Source organism: Pan paniscus, chromosome 4 (genome assembly GCF_029289425.2).
Source record: "Pan paniscus chromosome 4, NHGRI_mPanPan1-v2.0_pri, whole genome shotgun sequence".
In the NCBI taxonomy this organism is placed as follows: Eukaryota; Metazoa; Chordata; class Mammalia; order Primates; family Hominidae; genus Pan; species Pan paniscus.
In genome coordinates this window covers 107,429,538-107,451,422 of record NC_073253.2, presented here as the reverse complement: position 1 = coordinate 107,451,422, position 21,885 = coordinate 107,429,538, and the positions used below count along the sequence as shown (strand labels likewise).

Sequence of the window (21,885 nt, the reverse complement as noted above, 5' to 3'; positions counted from 1 at the left end):
TGGGGGAGTTTTGTCCTCCCTGCCTTCTCCCCAAGGACATGTGGCAATGTCCAGAGTCATTTTTTATTGTGACAATTGGGTAGGGGGATTGCAACTGGCCAGGGATGCTGCTAAACATCGTACGATGCACAGGACAGGACCTGGCAACAAATAAGTACCTAGTACAAAAACATATCAGTAGTGCCACTGTTGAGAAACCTGTTTTCACCTAATGTGGACCTCTGGCTTGGTTGCTTTACTTTTCTGGGTAATTTTTTTCTCTTCTGAAACATGAGGAAGGCCAGGTGCAGTGGCTCACGCCTGTAATCCCAGCACTTTGGGAGGCCAAGGCAGGCAGATCACCTGAGGTTGGGAGTTCGAGACCAGCCTGACCAACATGGAGAAACCCCATCTCTACTAAAAATACAAAATTAGCTGGGCGTGGTGGCACATGCCTGTAATCCCAGCTACTCAGGAGGCAGAGGCAGGAGAATCGCTTGAACCCGGGAGGTGAAGGTTGCAGTGAGCCGAGACTGTGCTATTGCACTCCAGCCTGGGCAACAAGAGAGAAACTTCATCTCATATAGAAAAAAAAAAAAAAAGAAAGAAAGAAAGAAAGAAAGAAAAATGAGGAAGTTGGATTGGATAATCTCCAAGGTCTTTCTTTAATGCTTAGAACCCTTGCGCTTGGCACAAATTGAATCAGTGATCCTCTAACTACAAAGCCTGTGTAATAATAGCCCAGACAGCATTGTAAGAGTGGACATTTTTTTAGGAAAGCATTCTATGTGGAGCCTTCTGAGGCTGGAATTACACTAGACAGATGGGAGATCTCAATGTGTTACGACACCTTTCTCAAAGAAATGATTTCAGTTTCTTCTTTGAAAACCCATATGTGGGAGGTAGCTCCTTCTTAAGTACCCTCTTTCTGATAAAAAAATTCAGTATTTCTGCACAAACAGCACAAAACAAAGCAAAAATACCCACTTATTTTCTTATTTAACACTTTTTATTGATCAAGCCAGTATTTTAAGTCTGTTTCTGTTTTACCTAATATATTCTAAATTGTGCCCATAAGTGTTCTGTTCTCAACTGTTCAGAAGGTGGCCCATTTAAAAACATTTTTGGGGGAGCCAAAATTGCTCACAGTACCATTCGCTACTGAAAATGAAACGCTAGTGAAAGGTTGCCATCAAATAATTAAATTGCTCATCCTGATCTGGTTGCACTGGCTTTAATATTTCTTGTAGGTATTTTCTCCCTTAAGAGTTTCTTCCCCCTTTTTCCTGGACAGATTAGACTGGCTTTCTTTGTACTGTGTAAAAAGTATATTTTAGAATAACGGTGATTCTGAATGTTTAATGCACTTTGTAAGGCTAGTAATGAGAAATAGCTTTCAAAACACATTCCAACACATTTCATGCAAAAAATCCAACAGGCCTTCACAATCATTTATGCTACGTATAGAAATATTGCTCTAGGAATACCTAAGTTGCCTATGGCTGTAGAAGATGTGGTATAAAGTCTGCCTGTCAGTAGCATAGCAAAAAGTGGGCAGAGGAAGAAGAAATATAGCTTTCAGTTCTGATCCCCACCACTGCAAATTCTGGCACAACAGGTGACTGTACAGAGAAAGAGGGTGGAAACTCATTGTGCTGTGTGTCTCTTGGTGCCACTTACCTACTACGCTGTGCTGCTGCCAACCCCTCCATCCCATCATTAGCCTCTTAAATTTTGCCGGAACCCACTCATCCCACATGAGGATGCATAGGTCTGGATATTTCATCTGCAGCCCTGCAGTCTCTTCAGCCTCATTCGTCCTTCCTTTTCTTGGCGGACAGTGTGATCCAGCCAGTTCTCAGCACTGTCCTTTGTGCTTTTACTACAGCACTCTGGTAACCCTATAATGGGGCAAACAGAATCTTGTACATGCTGATGTTCTACCTCTTGCCCATAAGGTCTCTAAACTCAGCCCCAGGTTGCTTCGTTACTTTCCAAGAAAAGCCTGCACCCCGATGCACCCTGCTTTCCTGTCTCTAGGAAACTGTAGCCTATGGAGAGGGACAACTACCGGGCAAATTTGCTTTTTAGAACCTCTTTTGGAGCCTGTGATGTGTCCATTGGAACTCCGGACAGAGTCACTTTTACTTTCTGGAAGTTGCATGTGGTCTTTGGGATGTTGCTCCCTCTGCTACTCCTTCTTGCAGGATTTTTTTTTTTTTTAAACATAAATGAGGTCTTTTCTGTTAGGCATGAGGCCACTCCATGGAAATATTGTTTTCTTTTTTCCACGAAGTCGACCCATTGGAGCATAAGCTGCTTTACTGTTTCCATGGATAACCATTTAAACATTTCTCATTTTGTGTGAAGAGAAAGAAAGGTTAATAAAACAACGTTTATGAATCAACTTTACCCAAAACAGGCTTTTGACAACCATTAAATTTTTAAAAATAATAATCCACACCAGCTCTGGAAGGCTAATGTTAGAAGCAAAGATTGTTGTTTAGTTTCAATTTTAGGAAAATGTAACTGTAAATAACCACCCCATCTGTCTGTCCCCTTTGGGTCCAGAGCTAACAAGGCTCCGTGTGTAAGGGCCCTTGTGTTAATTGTGCCCTAACTGTAGGGCTTCATCCTACCGTGTTTCCTAGAACACCAGAGCAATTCACCCTGCTTCTTTATTTGGGACATCGTTTATGTTTTCCCTTACCCCTTTCCACTTTATTCTTTCTTTACTGTTCTCATAATCCGGTTGGGTATCCTACAGCTTTCTAGGTTTTGAGATTTGAGATGATAATTTTTCACTCTCTTTTTATAACCAGATAGAAGTTGGAGGCACAGTTTTTTTTAATAATATTTAAGATGACAGAAAGTTCTTATTTCTCCTTTTAGTTTCTCTACTATATCCTCATCTCCCTCTCCATTCTCTTGCTTCACTTTTCACTTTTTATATCATATTATTCTCACCCAGTTCCTTTCTGTTTCCTGGGCTTCCTTTCCAGTCTTTTTTCTTTCTTCTGTTTCCTTTGAATTCCCTCTCTCCCTAGGAGCCAATGGTATGACACAGAATAACCTGAGGACTTGGGACTGGGTCTTGGTTCTGCTGTGTGCTGATATTTGACCTTGGGCAACTTGTATAACCAATTCAAGTATTAGTTTTTTTCTCTTTAAAGTTGGCAGGGAGTGGGGGGGAGGTATGCTATAACAACTGATCCATTTTGTTGAATGAGTTACTGTAAAGATCAAATGAAATGTAAGAAGTGAGAGCACTTTGAAGTACAGAGCCACGTAGTCCTATACCCACTTCCAGAGTTACTCACTGCTGTGGCATCTCCTGTCCTCTCCTCCATCCTCTTCCAACTTTTCTTTTGGTCCTATGTTTCATTTTCCCACCTTTCCTAACTTTATACCTTTGGTTATTTTTACACCAGGATTCTTAACTTCTGATTCATGGGTAGGTGCTGGGGGTTTCATAACCCCATGAAATTGTATGTAAAATTGTATGTGGGCGTCAAGTGCGTAGTTTTCTAAAGATAGGGTCTGTAGTTTTTACCAGACTCATAAGGGGGTGTTTATGTAACACCCCCCCCTTAAAACTTACAAAGTTTTATGATCTAAATAGTGAAGGATTACATTGTTACTGGGAAATGAAATTGGTGTTTCAATTCACTGGTAGGATTAAAAACTAAAATGCCTAAACTTTCTTTAGAGATTACTTTGCTATACTAATTTGTGAAACAGTTGATTCTATTGAATTCTTGAAGTTGGGAACCTACCTAGTACAAGGCACTATAAAGTTAATCTACATGAATATTAGATTCTATTAGTTAGAATTTTGAATCTCGTCCCTGAGATCAGAAGGGCCAGCAGCTCGCTTATTGCTGTAGGTTTGAGACCATGGGCCATGTGCTGGACTTGCCCAGGGTGTAGGATGAAGGAGGACCTCGCAAGTGGACTTATGAGAGTGAAACCTTTGATGAACTAGCTTTACCTGGATATGTCTTAAGCTTAATAAAATATCCTTGACATTCAAGGAAAAGGTTCTACAAAATATCCTTTGTGCTATTGATGAAAATCAGCAGTCCTTTGAGCATTCACTGAGGAGAATCTTTGAATTACTCAGTCATTCATTACCTTTGATGTGTTTCTAGGCTCTTAGAATTTTGGAAGTGGGAGATGTGGAGGAGTGGGTGACATGAGATAGTCTGGTGCGTTTTTTTCCATCAGCATAAAAGTAGAGATAACTTGGGAGCCTACCAAGTATTAAAACAGAGAAACGAGAGCAGCTTAGGGTAATAGTAGAACTAGAGGAAATTGACAACAGGGGACTATTTGAACGTTTCCCTAATTTTATTCTAGGATGTTTGCATCATAAACATGAGTCATGTACGTCAGTGTCAGGCTGCATGTTTGTGTACATATATATGTACATGCAAATCTGGGAGCCTGTACTATGAAATTGAACCCACTTTGAAGAATTCTGTGGCTTTGAGCTGGTTACTTTATCCTGTGAATCTTCATTTCTCGCATGCAAAGTGGAATAATACCTGACCTGCCGACCTCACTAGAGGTTTGTGAAGTTCCCGAGATAATAGATGTGCTTTGAAAAGAAGAAAGTGCCCTGCACAGGCAAGTTCTGTTAAATTGATAACATCCAGCACTGCTCAGTATTTTCTGAAGTTCCTGCAGGATCTGTAAAATGGGGACCAGCTCCCTTGAACAAAAAATAAGTCAGTGTTTTCTAACATGAATTTGTTCTGGCATGAATGTTGCTAGTTTCTCCCTAACAACATTGGGGTCTTTTAGATGTCTTTTAGGGTCTACCAGATGTCTATAGTATCTAAATAGTAGATTAAGACAGATGTAAATATTTTAATTATGTTCCATAAGGTCTTTTATATTGTTTTTCTAAAATGAGGAAGCACATTTCTGTGTGAGAAATTTGGCACTGTAAGAGGGACAATATATCTGACTAGGGCAAATCTAGAAGATCACAATTTTGGTAGGATTTTGTTTTGGGAGTGGCAAAGAAGAACTTTATTGTCCCTGTACCCTAGGGAAAAAATATATTTGGGATGTTAGCAAACTTAAACTGATGGGCATTTCTTCCGTGTTGCTTGAAAATAGGTAACCGCTTCCTTGCCAGGAACTGCCTACTGTCCTGCCCCTGATTTAGGGGCTGCAAACGAGGTAAAAATTTTGGGTACGGAGAGAAGAGATCATACAAAGCTAGTGGAAACAGTGTTCACCGTACTGCAGATGCAAGGGTTTCTGATTTCTACTTTAATAGGATATATCAAGATTTAGACATTGGATATGGTTGATTTAGGGCTTCCAGAGTATAATCAAGGTTGGCAGAGATGACTGTGGAAGGACAAAGCCGCAGCAACTGAGGAATGCTGTTACATTACTGAGTGAGGGCAAAATAGGTTAGAAATTCATGAAAACAGGAGAGTTTGAAAGGGAAATTGCGCCAGAGGTAGCCCATTGTAGTAGTGGGCGCATAAGGAATAAGTGGAAGAGACAGAAGTACCTTTAAGAGCAAATAAGAATAATTTATTGATGGTAGAGACAATGGGAAAAGCAAATGAACTTTTTGCTTGCTGGTCTTAAGGGAGTATGTCGACACATGCCTGGAACCAACATAAATTTCCCTAGGGAAGAAAAACTAGAAAAAAAAAAAGATTGCTTTATAGCAGGTGATCCAAAAAAAATGAGTACAGTTGATGAGAAACACAAGTTCACAATCAGTTGGGACCTGCAGATTTAATTTTGGCAATGGAGGGGCCATGTGAAGCAATTGTCTGGAATGTTATGCTATAGTTGAAGAGTGTAAGTTTCTTTCAGTGTGTCTGTCTGGTTTGGAAATAAAATACAAATAGAGAAACATCAAGTTTTAAAGCTAGAAAGGATCTTTGCCATAATTTTATATATGAACAACCTGAGACTTGACCAAAAAAGATAAGCAGTTTGTCCAAGGTCTCTGAGTCAGATAATGGCAGAGCTGGGAATGGAGAAAACTCAGGAGCAATGTTTATGGCTTGTATCATCTTGAAGCTTCATTTTACATTCTCTCTGAAAGACTTCTTAGATTCAGCATTAAGCACGGTGTTTATCTCAGTGAATTAGAAGTGAATTAAGAACTTATGTAAAGGAAGGTTCTGTTAGGAGCAAAACTGCTAAAGGGAGAGGACACAATAAAACTCGGGGATTTGTGTAAGAATTCATTTGGTAATGTGAAGAATTTTGCAAAAGAGGCAGGACTGTAATTGGTAAGACAGGAAAGAAGAGGCTAGGAATAGTCATTTTCTTCATTGTTATCAAATGATTATATGGCATTTCATCTTCAAAACCTTTGCAGACCTTAATTAAATGTCGAATCCAGTTAAAATTAAATTGTATGGATAGTCTGGAAAAGTAGAATGTTGAAGTTTGGTAAGAGATGGAAGAAATACATTAGAATTCTGTTCTGAAACATGGTTAGAATTTGCTGTATTCTAAAGCAACCCTCTCCCTTATACATTAACTGAAAAACAAAAACCTTGTTATGATATACTTCCTACCACAGTTGTTGACCCTCCATAGTTACAGATGGAGAAATTGACAAAATAGGATAAATGTAGACTTATTGGATCAATTAGTACTGGAAATAAATGTTTGTTAGTTTATTGAGGTTCACCTTTAGATGCAACATTTGAAAATTAATAGATCCACAACATAAATGACAATGGACTCTTTTTCCTTTTTGAGACTTTGATGACTATGATGTAAGAGCACATTTTGACTTTTTAAAAGGTACTATGTGAAAACAATGTTTGTGGTATTTTATTCTTCATGATGTAAATCTATACATCGAGATTAAAATAGAGCAGGAAAGGAGCAAAAAACTATTTGGATCCCCCATACCTGAGAATAAATGAGACTTAAAAAGTCAGAATTATCACAGTAAACATATCTTTTTCATTTAAAGATTTCTTTATTCACTCATGCATAAACAAAATAGTTACTCCTGCCTCTTAAGGACAAAGTGCTACAATATTCTTGCTTCTAGGGCTAGGATTTTTTTCTTTCCAAGTAGCACCTGTGTTTTTTGGAGCGGTTCAGCAGTGGAAGAAATGACACTTTCATTCTTGTAATGAGGCACCATTAACCAGAGGTCTTTTGTAAGGATGTAACTTCAAACTTCATTACAGGCCAAGGCCGCCACACTACCCATTACTCAGGAAAATGTGCTTCTGTTGTGACTCTCCAAAGGCTCTTACATTTTTAATGCATCTTGTTAGAATATTTATGAAACAGCATCGCCAGTAGAGGGCATCTGTCTTTGAAACATGTGGATCACAAGGATATTAACTGACAGGGTTTCACTGCCCTCACTTTAGACTTTTCAGTTAGAAAAAAAGGTAAAGGTGCATGTATAATCTTGAATTCTTTCTGATTTGGTCCTTATTACTATTATAGCAGGATACAGGAAATACGCATGCTTATGTCTCAGGAGTTTTAATTTTTTATCATCAGAGTGAAGTCTGAGTATGAGGGTAGCCAGCTGAATTCCACAATAGATGAGAATGAACATACAGTAACTGTGCTTCCTTTTCAGTGTCTATTACTCTAGGAAAAGTATGTGTTTGCCCAAATTAGGCCTCAGCTTTGTTAGCAGGTTTGACCTCTCAAAAATATTTAGATCCCCGACTTCCTGACACAAATATTTCACATTGTAAAATTTAGTTCTGCCTATCAACTGGACAGTGATTTGGTTCAGAATGAAAGCTGCATCCTAAAAGACTCCAGGGTTAGGAGTTAGGAGACCTGAGTTTTGTGTCCAATCCTGGGCCCAGCAATCCAGGTGTGGGTTCCTGTAGGAAGGGAGATGCCACCTTGCCAACGCAGCACCTTCCCCGTGATTGTCTCTTCCTAACCCTGACCCCTCAGTCCTGGGGGTGTCCAGGACTGCTCCCCTGCCAGCAAGCCTTGTGGGTTTCTGACTGTCACATGAACACAGAATGGCTTTTAGATGTAGGTTCTGGCTACAAAAATGTGTGTGTGTTTACAGCACACACAGGTACCAACATGCCATTTTCAAATGGGAGTGTTTGTTTCAAAGAATGATTAATAATTATGACCTCAAGTAGTATACCTTCTCATAGTTTTCTTCAGATATTTCTAATATTAAGGTCCATAGCGGTATATGTTCAATTTAAATTTACTCTGTACATGCAATGAGAGAAAGAATTATGCTCTTTGATCTGCGAAAAATACCATGACAGTATCCTGTTAATCTTCAAATAATAGCCTATTAAAAATGAAAACTTTAGTGAGGAAATACATACACTTCAAAGGCTTGGAGTATGTTACAGATGGTTTTCTACTTAGCACAATTCTTCTTTAATCTAGAGAGATTTAAACAGTTTCTTCCTCACAAAGTGCTGTTCTTTTCAACTTGAATTTGCTTTACATTATGTCTAAGTTATATGTGAAATGAATATTTGTCACCCATCCACTGATTTGCACCTGCAAGCAAATCCAGATATCCAGCCCACAGTCTATACTAAGTGCAATAACAGAGGAACCAAAAGACATCTGTTCAGAGAAGGAAATGCCTCCAAGCCTGCCTGTTCTTTTTACTTTTGTCTCGAAGCAGTTATGCTCATGCAGTTGCAGTACTGGGGTGAGTGCCTGGCAATTCCATGCTGCTCTCTGTACCCTGGGAGATGAACACTCTGGAGCAGTTTTCTGAAGAGCTTACATAAATTAGAAGTTAAATATTCAAATAACAGTTGTTCAGTTTTGCCAAAAAAAAAAAAAAAAAAAAAAGGCTTCACAGCATCATTGTGGTGCATTCAAGACAGTATTTCACATAAATTAAGTACTTCTTCTCTCCCCCTAATAGTGCACCTCATTATTTGAAAGACTTGATACCTCGGAAGTCCAAAATTTCTGCAGGTTGAGTGTGGTCCATGGGTTTTGTTAAGTCTATATCATGCTTTAGAATTGGTTGCAAGACTTAAAAATTAGAAGAGTTCACTTTAAGAATCCAGATTTGGGGATTATCTTTTTTTTAAAAAATGAGAGGATTTGGTAACACTGTCTTGTGATCTTACATGTCAAGTGCCTGTGCTTCCAAGTCTTTCCCACCTTTCTCTTTTCCTCATTTTCATTCCTTCCCTGCCCACATCCAGCATCCAACTGTCATTCCATCTTAAACATGTGAGCAGCCATGATGGGAATGGTGTGTCTTATTCAGCTAATGCATTATGCCACCATATTTAACTTTTTGTACTTCTAGATTTCTCTCTTAAAAAATGGGAATTATATTTGGCACCTATTTTTAATGAAAACTTTGACAATTAGCTTGACTTTTTAAGAGTATTTCAAAGTAAAACTATTTATTACTATTATGACTAGCACATTTAAAATAATGATTTTGTAGCATCGGTTAAGATTGGCTCTATAGCAGACACCAAAGTTTCTTTAGTCGAAACTTAGAAATGTTTAAAATAAGTTTTTGATACATGTCTTTTTCCTAGAAAATTAAAATCAGAAGTCTGCAAATAACGTGTTTACATATATCATGAGTATTATTTACTTCTGAGTGTTTATATATACTTACCTACATATGGATATATTAATTCAGTTAATATGCATCTTTAGCTATAAATGATCATAATAAAATTTCTGCTGCTTAAATAACATTTAAAAGCAAGTTTAGGATGAACCTAAAACGCGCCATCCATGTAGATGTTAACTTCAGATGCATGGCTTTCCTTTCAGAATACGGCAGGAGAATGATATGGTTGATTCAGCGCCTCAGTGGGAAGCTGTATTAAGGAGACAAAAGGAAAAAAACCAAGCCGACCCCAACAACAGGCGATCCAGACACAGATCTCGTTCGTATGTGGACTCTTTTTATACCTTGATTCAAAAACACTGAATTTGAAGTAGCATGTGGATATTCAGGTCTTCTAAAGTGTTTTAGTTCAACTAGGATTATTTCATTGTTTATTTGGCATATTTACCTTCTAATATTTGTGACATTTATTAACCATGTTTGAAGCCATAGAAGTTGAAGCACAGTCAAAACAAAATGTCATGAAAACAAGGCCCTCAAAGCCATATTTTTGTTTTGTGTTGTTTTTAACCAAAGTATACATTCACCTGAATAAATAGGAATAGTCTCCTTTGTTGTAGAGCTAGGCTGTTGGTGAAATACCTGCTGCTTCTCAGTTTGAGTCTGCACAATTCTCTGAAGTCTTGTTCCAGACTGAACCAGATGTAAATATCTTCCCATCAAAATACAATTTGTGAACAGTAGTCAGTGAGTGATTCATTACACCTCAGTGTTGGAATTTGCCTGCTCCTCCTGTTGCTAGGCAACGCCATGTGTGAGCACAATTACACCATAATGGTGTGATTGCCAGTCCCCCAAATTAATTGTCTTTGAGCTGGTAAAGTTTCTGTTCGTGTGTGTTTTAAATCTATACATTATCAAGATTTAGACGCCTCACTCCCACTCCACTTGCCAAACCATGGCTCACCTTTTTAAAGTGAGCCAAGACTAAGTACAGATCCTTTTGTGATCGTGGGTGGTTAGATGTCTGATGTTGATTACTCACAGGAGAAGGGATTAAGTCCAGTCGTGTATGATAAGGAAATGAAAGGATGTTGGGTAGTGGAGGTAGAGACTGGGTAGGTAGGTAGGGAGCTCTGAGGGAGCCAGGCAGGAGGGTGACAAGAGGACAGCTGTGAGTGCCACATCAGGTTAAAAGAGATTAGGAAAGAACTCCGGAGTGTACCGGGGGGTTCACACCAGGACCCTTTGTACTGTGGGTCACTAAGGGACACTTCTCAGTCTTAGATGTTTACCTTTCAATTAGAAATTAACCCCGTGTATATGTGTGTATTTTATCAGTAATGCATCATTATGAGTGATGACTTTCTTTTGTAATAGAAAACCTGCAAATAGTCACTACACCATGTATACCCTTACAGATGTATTAATTACTCTGTAATTTTTTTTTAGCAACCTAATTAAACTAGTAGTCAATTTAAAGCTGAAGTTAATGAAAATTTCCTTTGTTGTGATAGCACCTTCCCCCAACTCCATTTAAAAAAAAAAGGAAGTTTAGATATGAAAGAATCAGACCTCACTGAAGAACTTCACCCAAAAGGTGCAGAACCCAAGATTAGATACAGCGTAGTCACGGGTAAATCTTTTGCCACCATATTTTTACCTTTCCATGTGGAATAGTTTTCTATGAAGGACTTGTTATACACAAGGTTTGGCAACTTGATATTAAATCTTAAAACAGCATTCAGTTTTTCTAACTATTTCTAAAGCATTCTGAGTTCAATTAAATGCCAGTAGTACATTTAATTTATTTAAAAAGGGGAAAGTAAAATAAAATTAGAAAAAATCCTATATATAAGTTTTGAAGAAGTCAAAAAACATTCCTGGAGGCAATAGTAAATAAATGGAACCATTCATTTGTAAATAAAAATTGGGAAATAGAATAATTTAAAATTGTTATTACTATAATTCAGTTATATTATGGAGTAATTATTTGTAGTGGGCCTGGGAATTTAATAATTTTTTAGTCAAGTGGTCGGAGGTTCATTTAACAGCCTTTAAAATTGAGGCAATTTGAGGTGAAATTTACATACAGTCAGATCCTCTCATCTTATATGTACAGTTTAATGAATTTTGACAAATGTATCCATAATCTATCCATCCTGCCAGTCAGGATATAGAATATTTCCATTAACCGGAAAGTTCCTTCATGCTCCTTCTAGTCAGTGCCCACCCCCACAACCAACCACTGTTCTGATTTCTTTTTCTTTTTTTTTTTTCTCTGTCACCCAGGCTGGAGTACAGTGGCCCAATCCTGGCTCACTGCAACCTCTGCCTCCCGGGTTCAAGCCATTCTCCTGCCTCAGCCTCCTGAGTAGCTGGGATTACAGGCACCTGCCATAACACCCAACTAATTTTTCTATTTTCAGTAGAGATGGGGTTTCACCATGTTGGCCAGGCTGGTCTCAAACTCCTGACCTCCAGTGATCCACCAGGCTCAGCCTCCCAAAGTACTGAGATTACAGGTGTGCACCACTGCGCCTGGTCCACTGTTCTGATATCTATGATTAGTTTTTCTCTCTTGTTGAACTTCATATAAATGTAATAACACAATATATACTCCTTTAAAATATTGCTTCTTTCACTCAACATGTTTTTGAGCTTCATCCATGGTATCAGTGGTCATTTAAATTTTTGTATATACTGCAATATTTTTATTCATTCTCTTCTTGATGGACAGTTGAATTGTTTCCAGTTTTTGCCATTGTGTTATAGACATTCTCTACAAGTATGTGTGTGGAATTTGTTTTCTTTTGCTTGGGCAAATACCTAGGAGTAGAATTGCTGGATTAGAGGGAATTTGTGTGTTTATTTTATTTTATTTTTTTGAGACAGAGTCTCACTCTGTCGCCCAGGCTGGAGTGCAGTGGCCAGTCTCGGCTCACTGCAAGCTCCGCCTCCCAGGTTCCACGCCATTCTGCTGTCTCAGCCTCCCGAATAGCTGGGACAAGAGGCGCCCGCCACCACGCCCGGCTAATTTTTTATATATTTAGTAGAGACGGGGTTTCACCGTGTTAGCCAGGATGGTCTCGATCTGCTGACCTCATGATCCACCCGCCTCAGCCTCCCAAAGTGCTGGGGTTACAGGCATGAGCCACCACGCCCGGCCACATGTTTAATTTTATAAGGAATTACCAAAATGATTTCCAGAAAGGTTGGGTCATTTCATACTCCACTAACAAGGTATGAGAGGGTCTTGTTCTGCCCCAGTTCTTGTTAGTATTTGAGTTTGTTGCTGCGTTAATTTTCGCCATTCTACTAGGCGTGAAGTAGAGATTCCATTGTAGTTTTAGTGATCATTTCTTTCATGGCTAATGATATTAACCACATTTTTTTGTGCTTATTGGTTATTCATATATCTTCATTTTTAAAGTGTTAAAATTTTTTGTCCAGTTTAATTGGGTTGTTTGTCCTTTTTCTTATTCATTTGTAGGTTATTTATGTATTCTGGATAAAAGTTCAATTTCAGATATGCACGTTATGAATGAATACTTTCTCCCAGGCTGTGGTTTGCATTTTCATGTTCTTAACATTGCTTTTTGATGAGCAGACTTTTTAATTTTGATGAAGACCAGTGTATCAGTTTTTTTCATTTCTAGTTAAGGCTTTTTTTTTTTTTAATCTTAAGGAGTATTTGCCTACCTCATGGTCACAAAGATAGTCTTATATCTTTTTCTAGCAGCTTTATCGATTTTGCTTTTATACTTAGGTTTGTGTTCCATTTAGAATTAGTTGTTGTATATGGATGAGTAGAGATTGAGAGGTGTTTTTCCTGTAGTCTATCCAGTTCCACCACCATTTTTGAAAAGACTTTTCATTGAAATGCCTTGTGGCCTTTGTTGAAAATGAATTGACTGCTCACATGTGGGCCAATTTTGTTTCATTGATCTATTTGTCTATCCCTAAGCCATCATGTTGTCTCGGTTACTGTAGCTTTATAGTAAGACTTGAATAAAGCAGTGTAAATTCTCCAACTTTGGCTTTCCCTCTCCCCCTTTATGCAAGATTGTTTTAGCTATTTTATTAGGAGCTTTGCATTTCTGTGTAAATTTTTGAATCAACTTGTCAGTTTTTACTGCCTTCTGCCAAAGACTTTTGACTAGGAATATGTTGAATGTATAGATCAATTTTGAGAAAATAAATATCTTATTCATCCATTTGTTTTTATCTTCTTGCAGCAATGTTTTATAGTTCTCAGTACGGAGTAATTTATTTTGTTATATTTCAGAAAATTTATTTTTCAGTTGTTTTTTAGTATATAGAAGAACAAAGGATTTTTAAAAATACTGATGCTACATCCTGCCACCCCATAAGCCTTGTTAAATTCACTTACTAGCTCTAGAAGCTTTTGCGGGGGGGGAAGTTTCTTAGGATTTTCTATGGTTACAATCATATTTGTGAACAGTTTTCCTTGATTTCTAGTCTTTCTTTTATTTCTGTTCCTTCCCTTACACTGGCTAGATCATGTAGTACAGTGTTGAGTTACAATGTTGAATACAAGTGGTAAGAAAGCAGACATCCTTGGCTGCTCTTTTTCATAAAGGGAGAGCATTCAATATGTCACATTATATATGATGCTAGCTGCACAGTTTAGGAAGATCCCTTCTATTTCCAGTTTGCTAAGAGTTAGTGAAGAGTTTTGATCATGAATGGGTCTTGAGTTTTGTTATAAACTTTTTCTGCATCTGTTGAGATAATTGTTATATGGGTTTATTGTGTTCGTGGAGGAATTAAATGGATTCAATTTTGAATGACACATCCTTGCATTCCTAGCATAAGCCCCTTGTGGTCATGTTGTATTTTCCTTTTTGTATGTAGCTGGATTCTATTTGGCATTACCTTGTTAAGATTTTTTTCTTTGTTTTTGTGAAAAATTGATCTGTAATTTTCCTGTAATGTCAGGTTTTTGGTAAAAATATTATATTGGTCATTTAAAATAATTTGAGAAATATTCCTTCTTCCTCTGTTTTCTGAATGAGTTAATATAAAAGCATTTTTTTCTTCCTTAAATATAGAATTCACCAGTGAAACAATCTCTGCCTGGAATTTTCTTTGTGGAAGGTTTTAAATTACAAATTCAATTTCTTTGACAGATATTGAGATATTCATATTTTATACTTATGTGTAAGTTTTGATAATTTATGCTTTTAAAATAATTTCATTTTTATCTAAGTTGTCAAATCTTTCAGCAAAAATTTGCTTATAATTCTTCATATGCTTTTAATATCTGTGAAATCTGTTGTGATATCACCACTTTAATTCCTGATGTTGGTGATTTGTGTTTTCTCTTCATTTTTTTTTAATTTATTTTTTTTCAGAGAACCAATTTTAGATTTTGTTGCTTTTTCTTTGCTATCTGTTGTCTGTTTCATTGACTTTACTTTTTATTCTTTTTATTTTGTCTTTTACCTGCTCTTCTTTTTTCATCTTCTTAGGATAACATTTATTTTAAACCTTTCTACTTTTCCAATATAAGCATAAATTTATAAATTTCCCTTTCAGCCATGCTTTAACTATATCTCACATGTTTTTGACATTGTTTTTATTATCATACAGTTCAAAATAATTTTTAATTTATCTTGTCATTTTTTTGATGCTGGCATTTTTAGTTGTGTGTTTAATTTCCAAATATTTCAGGATTTTCTACAAATCTTATTATTCTAATTTAATTCCATTGTGGTTAAAAAAAAATTCTGAACGGTTTTAATCCCTTGAAATTTATTGAGACTTGTTTTAAGGCCTAGCATATGGTTTTTAATGATGAATAATCTGTGGACTCAAGAAGAATGAGAAGTCTCAGTTACTGGGTGTCGAATAGATGCAGTTAGTTGATAGTGTTCAGATTGTGTCTTTTTTAAATTTCTTCATCTACTTTTCAAGTAGTCATTGAGAGAGGGATGTTAAAATCTCCAACAGTGATTGTGAATTTGTCTGTTTTTTCCTTTAATTCTGTCGGTTTTTACTTCAAGTTATTTTGAAGCTCTGGTGTTAGGGGTATGCATATATATGGTTTTTTCCTTCCTGATGAACTGATGACCCTTTATTCTGGCAGTACTCCTTTCTCTGTGTCCACTACACATGCACACATGTAAATTCTACCATACCTTCTTCATGTTTACTGTTTGCATGGTATATCCTTTTAATCTGTTACTTTAAGCCTTGTTATGTCTTTATATTTAAAGTCCACCTCTTGTAAACAGTGTACAGTTGGTCTTTTTGTTTTGTTTTTTTTTAATTCTAGCCTGACAATCCCTGTCTTTTAAGTTCAATGTTTAGCCTGCTAGCAGTTAACATAATTATTTGTATTTTGGAATATAAGTCTGCCATCTTGTTCTTTTTTCTGGTTTATTATGCCTGTTTTTTGTTGGTTTGTTGCTCCCTTCCTACTTTATTTTGTGTGAATTGAATATTTTTTGATACTCCATTTTATTTTCTCTACTGATATCTTACCTATACTTTTATTATTTTTTTATTTATTGCTTTCTCTCTGTAAGTGTGATTCTTATCAGTGTGGTTCCTTATCACACCCTAAGATTAATATTGTAACATTTAAAATTTAGAAACGTTGGAAAAATATAGCTCCACTTGTGCTTTGTGCTATTGTCATATATTTTATTTTTGCCTGTTAGAAGCCTTGTATTAAAATGTTAATGTATCTTTGCTTAAACAGTGAGTTTTTATATAAAGAAATTACGAGGAGGAAAAACCTTAGTTACTGTGGTGGGAAGAATAATGACCCCTGAAATATGTCCATGGCTTAATCTCCATAATGTGTGAATACGTGACCCTAGATGGCAGAGAGGAGTTAAGATTGCAGATGGAATTAAGGCTGTTGTTAATCAGTTGACCCTCACCCAGAGATATTATCCTGGATTATCCAAGTAGGCCCAAAGTAATCATAAGTTTCTTAAAAGTGGAAGAGGTGACAGAAGAGGAAGAGTGTTTCAGTTTGAAACGGACTCAACCTGCTGTTGCTGGCTTTGAAAATAGAGGAAAAGGCCTTGAATGAATAAATGTGGGCAGCTCCAGAAGTTGGAAAACACAAGAAAATGCATTTTCCCTTGAGTCTCCAGAAAGGAATGCAGCCATGCCAACACCTTGATTCTAGTCCAGTAGGACCTGTGTCGGATTTCTCAGCTGATACGGCCAAAGTGCAGTTAAAGTAGAAAAAAAAATTATATATATATATATATATTTATATTTATATATATTTGTGTGGATAGTAGTTCATTTAGAAGTTGCTGGCCGGGGACGGTGGCTCATGCCTGTAATCCCAGCACTTTGGGAGGCCAAGGCAGGCCGATCACCTGAGTTCAGGAGTTCAAGACAAGCCTGGCCAACGTGGTAAAACCTCGTCTCTACTAAAAATACAAAAATTAGCTGGGTGTGGTGGTGGGTGCCTGTAATCCCAGCTACTTGGGAGGCTGGGTCAGGAGAATTGCTTGAAGCTGGGACGCGGAGGTTGCAGTAAGCCGAGATCGCGCCATTGCTCTTCAGCCTGGGCAACAGGAGCGAAACTCCATCTCAAAAAAAAAAAAAAAAAAAAAAAAAAAAAAGTTGCTCTGGTGGGTAAAAAGCACATTGAGAAAGAGGAAGAAAGGAAGCAGGAAAGCAATTAGAAAACTTGCAGTGGTCCACGTGAGATGGTTTTAGCTCAGAAAAGATAGTGGTGGTGAAATGAAGAGTAGATGAATATACATTTTGGAAGTAAAGCTGACAGATTTGTAGTATGAGCAGTATTATGGATGACATTGAGTTTCTGAGCAGATCCACTGATTGGGTAGCATCATGTTTTACTGAGATGGGAAGGTATGGGCCAGGAATGTTTTGGGGGGAAAGAATCAAGATTTCTCTTTGTTAGGTTTGAGATGCCAAGTAGGCAGTTAATGGAAATGTCAGGTGGACAACTGAATACAAATGTTGTAACTCTTAAGGATGATGGATTACTTCATATAGCTCAAACTGAGCTCTGTCCTTTATTTGAGTTATGACTGTTAAAAGCCTGAGATTTATTGACAATTAATAAAATACCTGCTGGGTGCTGTTGTTTGCATTCTGGATCTTCAGCTTATTACCTGATCCCCATGAGCTTCCATCTCTACAACACTGATGGTACCACACTCTTAGGATTTTGCTGAGCATTAAGTGAGGTTGTGCCTGTGTCACAGCCTTTATTAGTAAGTTCCCCCAGGTCTTAGTTATTCTCTAGAAACACTGCAAGGTATTTGTGTTTTTCCTTGAGATGAGGAGGTGGTGAGAAATGAAGAGAGTAGAGTAAGGCAACTCACAAAAAGTCCTTAGAGACTTGAATTTGGTTGTGTGAGGATTTAGGAACCACTACAGCTTTCTTTAAAAGTGGAAATATAAGCTGGGTATGGTGGCTTGTATGTGTAGTGCCAGCTACTTGGGAGGCTGAGGAGGGATGATTGCTTGAGGCCAGGAGTTCAAGACCAGCCTGGGCAACATAGTGAGACCACATCCCTTAGAAAAAGTGGAAACATGGCTAGGGCAGTATTCAAGGAAAGCAATCAAAATTATCCTTCATATATATATACATATACACACACACACACATATCTTCAGATATAATATATACATAATATAGAAAATATTTTAAAATATATGTACTATATAAAAATATTTATGTATATTTGGCATTTCAGATGTACAGTAAACCACTGATCTCTCCATTACTCCCATATTCTTAAATTCCTACTGCAGTATATGTAAATTAGGTATCCATTAAGGGTCAGAAGGTTATGATACATCATTATTCATTTTTGTATTTTATCCGCAACAAATAGCTAGAAAATCAATTCATTAAATACCAGAGACATAGAGTAGAGTAGTATAAAATACAAAACTGTTTTCTACTAAAAAGCGTTAAGCTGAAATATGATTAGATCTCTGTTAAAACATTGGGAAGTACAGTTCTATTTAGTACATTTTTCAGCTACAGTTGATGTTTATCACTAGGAAAAAAGCTTTGTTGAACCTGCTTTTCTACATGGGTGAACCTTTACTCAGTGGGATATTTGGAAGAGGTATTAAAGCGTAAACAATGGTTTTGGTAGGGTCAAACCTGGGTGCAAGAGAAGGTTCGGGCTCCCTCTGGTGGTGATAATATCTTACTATTTTTATTGAAAAGTACTGATACTGTGGAAGATGAGGCCGTCAGGGCGATGTTCTCAGTTACACACAAAACATATAAGTCTGGTGTGTTAGGTGAAGATATAACATGAACCCCCACCCCCAACCCGGAAGTGCCTCCTGAGCGATCTTCAGCAGCTAGGTTGTTCATCTCAGTGGCTTCCTAAGGCTTCTTTGATTTGGAGGGGGAGGGAAAAGAGTAAGACATCTCCTAATTAGATTTATTTTGACCAGTCAGGAATGTGACAAAGAATGACTGGGATATTTGTTAGGTGCTTTGAATTCCTTAAATAAAGATGTTTTATAAATGTACATATTTTCCACTCTAAATTTCCTTTCAGAGGAGTGATCAGTATAAAGATGGACAAAAAAAGAGTAAAATACTGCCATATTTTTTAGTATAATATACAAAATATAGTAAATATATTACTGGATAATGTATTGCCCATATTATGTTTTTAGATAATATAGTTGAATAGTTTGGGGGATATATAAAATGATTATATGCAGTGATGGAGTTTAAATCCTTTGTAGATTTATGATATGTTTGTTTCAGGGTTTTGGAATAAGGGAAAGTGATTTGTGAATGATGTGTCATCAAACTAATTTCTCTGATTAATTTAAAGTGGAATATTTGTATGTGGAGGAGGGATGCTTTTGAAAAATACTGGACTAATACTGGGCTGCATGTTTATTTTCTATATATGTCGTACCTATGGACAACTCAGGGTTCTATTTCCTTTCCTTAGGAATTTATTTGGAGAGTTTAAGTAAAACATCTGCATAATTAAGTGCCTCAAATTAAGAAAAATGACTGCTGGAATTCCACAGCTTTCTAAATCCACAAGATAACACTGAGCTGCAGATCATGAATTCATCCTAAATTATTGATTAAATGTGTGTGCAGATGTAAGCATAAAAATAATACATTCCTCATTAACATGCAGCTTGTGTTGACATTTGTGAAATCACAGGTGGTCTAGCAATCAGAGGAAATTAGCAGTTTTTAAGCTTTGGAACTTTTCCTCGCCTTAAAACTGTTTGAAACTATTGGCCACGTCAGAACTTAGTTTAGTTAAAAATAGGACTTTTATGGTGCTATAGAATGTAAAAATAAAGACTAAACTCTTCAATCTTTTAGGACCAATGTTAATGGCTAGAAGGTCTGATGATCTCGTTCAGATTAAGATAACATTTCTCAAGCTAGGCACGGTGGCTCACACCTGCAATCCCAGCATTTTGGGAGGCTGAGGTGGGCAGATTATGAGGTCAAGAGATTGAGACCATCCTGGCCAACATGGTGAAACCCCATCTCTACTAAAAATACAAAAATTAGCTGGGCAGGGTGGCACATGCCTGTAATCCCAGCTACTCGGGAGGCTGAGGCAGGAAAATCACTTGAATCCAGGAGGCGGAGCTTGCAGTGAGCCGAGATGGGGCCACTGCACTCCAGCCTGGGTGACAGAGCGAGACTCTCTCAAAAAAAAAAAAAAAAAAAACAAAGATAACATTTCTCTAATTCTTCTGAGATGGGAATGAAAAGCATTTCCTGTGGAATTACAATAATAGTATATTAAAAAAAAAAACATGAAAACACTCTTATTTTTTTTCCTGATAACTAAGGTAAGAAATTCTCCTGGCTTAAAAAGATCAGAAAATATAGAAAAGCATAAACAAGAAAATAAAATTACCTGCAATACCAGCACTCAGACATATCCACTGTTATCATGTTATCATTTTTTTAATGTATTGTTCATAGTCACTATCTCTCACTACCAGGCCTGATATCATGGGGTGTATGTCCTCCTGGCCACTCATAACTTTGCTCATTCTCCCCGTGTCCACCCTGAAAGCATTCAGCTTTGAATTGCATGCCCTCACATGATACCACTCACCACTTCCGGTAGTTGTCATCAACTGCACCCTCGGTCATTTTCCCATTCTTTTAAGATTTAGGTTCTGCTGTACTGTCACTCTCTCCAGCACTATTCTAGTACTCACATAATGGATCTTTACAATAACTTGGCTTCCACCACCCAACCATAGCCACTTAATTCCTAGGTCATACCCTTAATCAGTGGTTTTCCAACTGGGGGCAGTTTTGCTTCCAAGGGGACATTGTCTACAGACATTTTTGGCTGTCACACTGGGGAGGTGCTACTGGCGTCTAGTTGGGTAGAGGCCACAGGTGCTACTGATCATGCTACAATGCACAGGACAGCCTCCTGCAGCACAGAATTAGTATAGAAAATGTCAGTAGGGCCAAGGGTGGGAAACCCTGCTGTAACTAGAAGAAGCTGATATGCCCACTGTCATACCTTCCTGAAATAAGAATAATGATCAGTAGAATAGCTTCCTAACCTGGATATTATGTAATACTTCAGATTCTTGGTTGACTGTGAGAAGTAGATCCTGGGGTATATCACAGCTGAACCATCATTCTGTCAGAATGGAATAACACCTTAGTGCTTTTTAATATTAGCACTTTCTCTGACAGTATCATTTAATGGGGTTAACATATTATCTAGCAAATCAGACCAACCAAATGTAGGAAAGGCAGAATCCATACAGGACACCAAGGAAGCAGTTTCTATGATTTGTAAGAAACATACAATTTTTTTTTTTTTTTTTGGCACAGGGTCTCATTCTGTTGCCCAGACTGAAGTGCAGTGGTGTGATCTCGGCTTACTGCAACCTCCACCTCCCAGGTTCAAGTGATTCTCATGCCTCAACCTCTCCTAAGCAGCTGGAATTACAGGCACATGCCACCATGCCCAGCTAATTTTTTGTATTTTTAGTAGAGATGGGGTTTTGCCATGTTGGCCAGGCTGGTCTTGAACTCCTGACCTCAAGTGATCCACCCACCTTGGCCTCCCAAAGTGCTGGGATTACAGGCTTGAGCCACTATGCCCAGCCTAATCTTATTCTTAAAACAAAGAACATCTACATTTAACAGTACCATATTTGGTCTGAGACCAAGATTTCATCCCTTTTTCCTTTTCATGTTTTGTCTCATCCTGAGTTGATTAAAAGCTCTTTATAGACAGATCACTTTTTTCCCCCTGCACAAAGGAAAAACCATTTGGTCAACTCAGTGGCTGGAAAGTAGCTTAGTGTATTCTGTAGGT

The 21,885-nt window shown here is 37.5% G+C and overlaps 1 protein-coding gene across 1 annotated transcript in view; it reads left to right on the top strand.

Moving 5' to 3' along the window:
* Nucleotides 1-21,885, top strand: part of EPB41L4A (erythrocyte membrane protein band 4.1 like 4A) — a 259,857-nt gene that overhangs the window by 228,548 nt on the left and 9,424 nt on the right. The window contains exon 19 of the mRNA XM_003826742.8: nt 9,751-9,870. Coding sequence (XP_003826790.1) covers nt 9,751-9,870 — 120 coding nt within the window. The remainder of the gene's footprint in view (nt 1-9,750; nt 9,871-21,885) is intronic.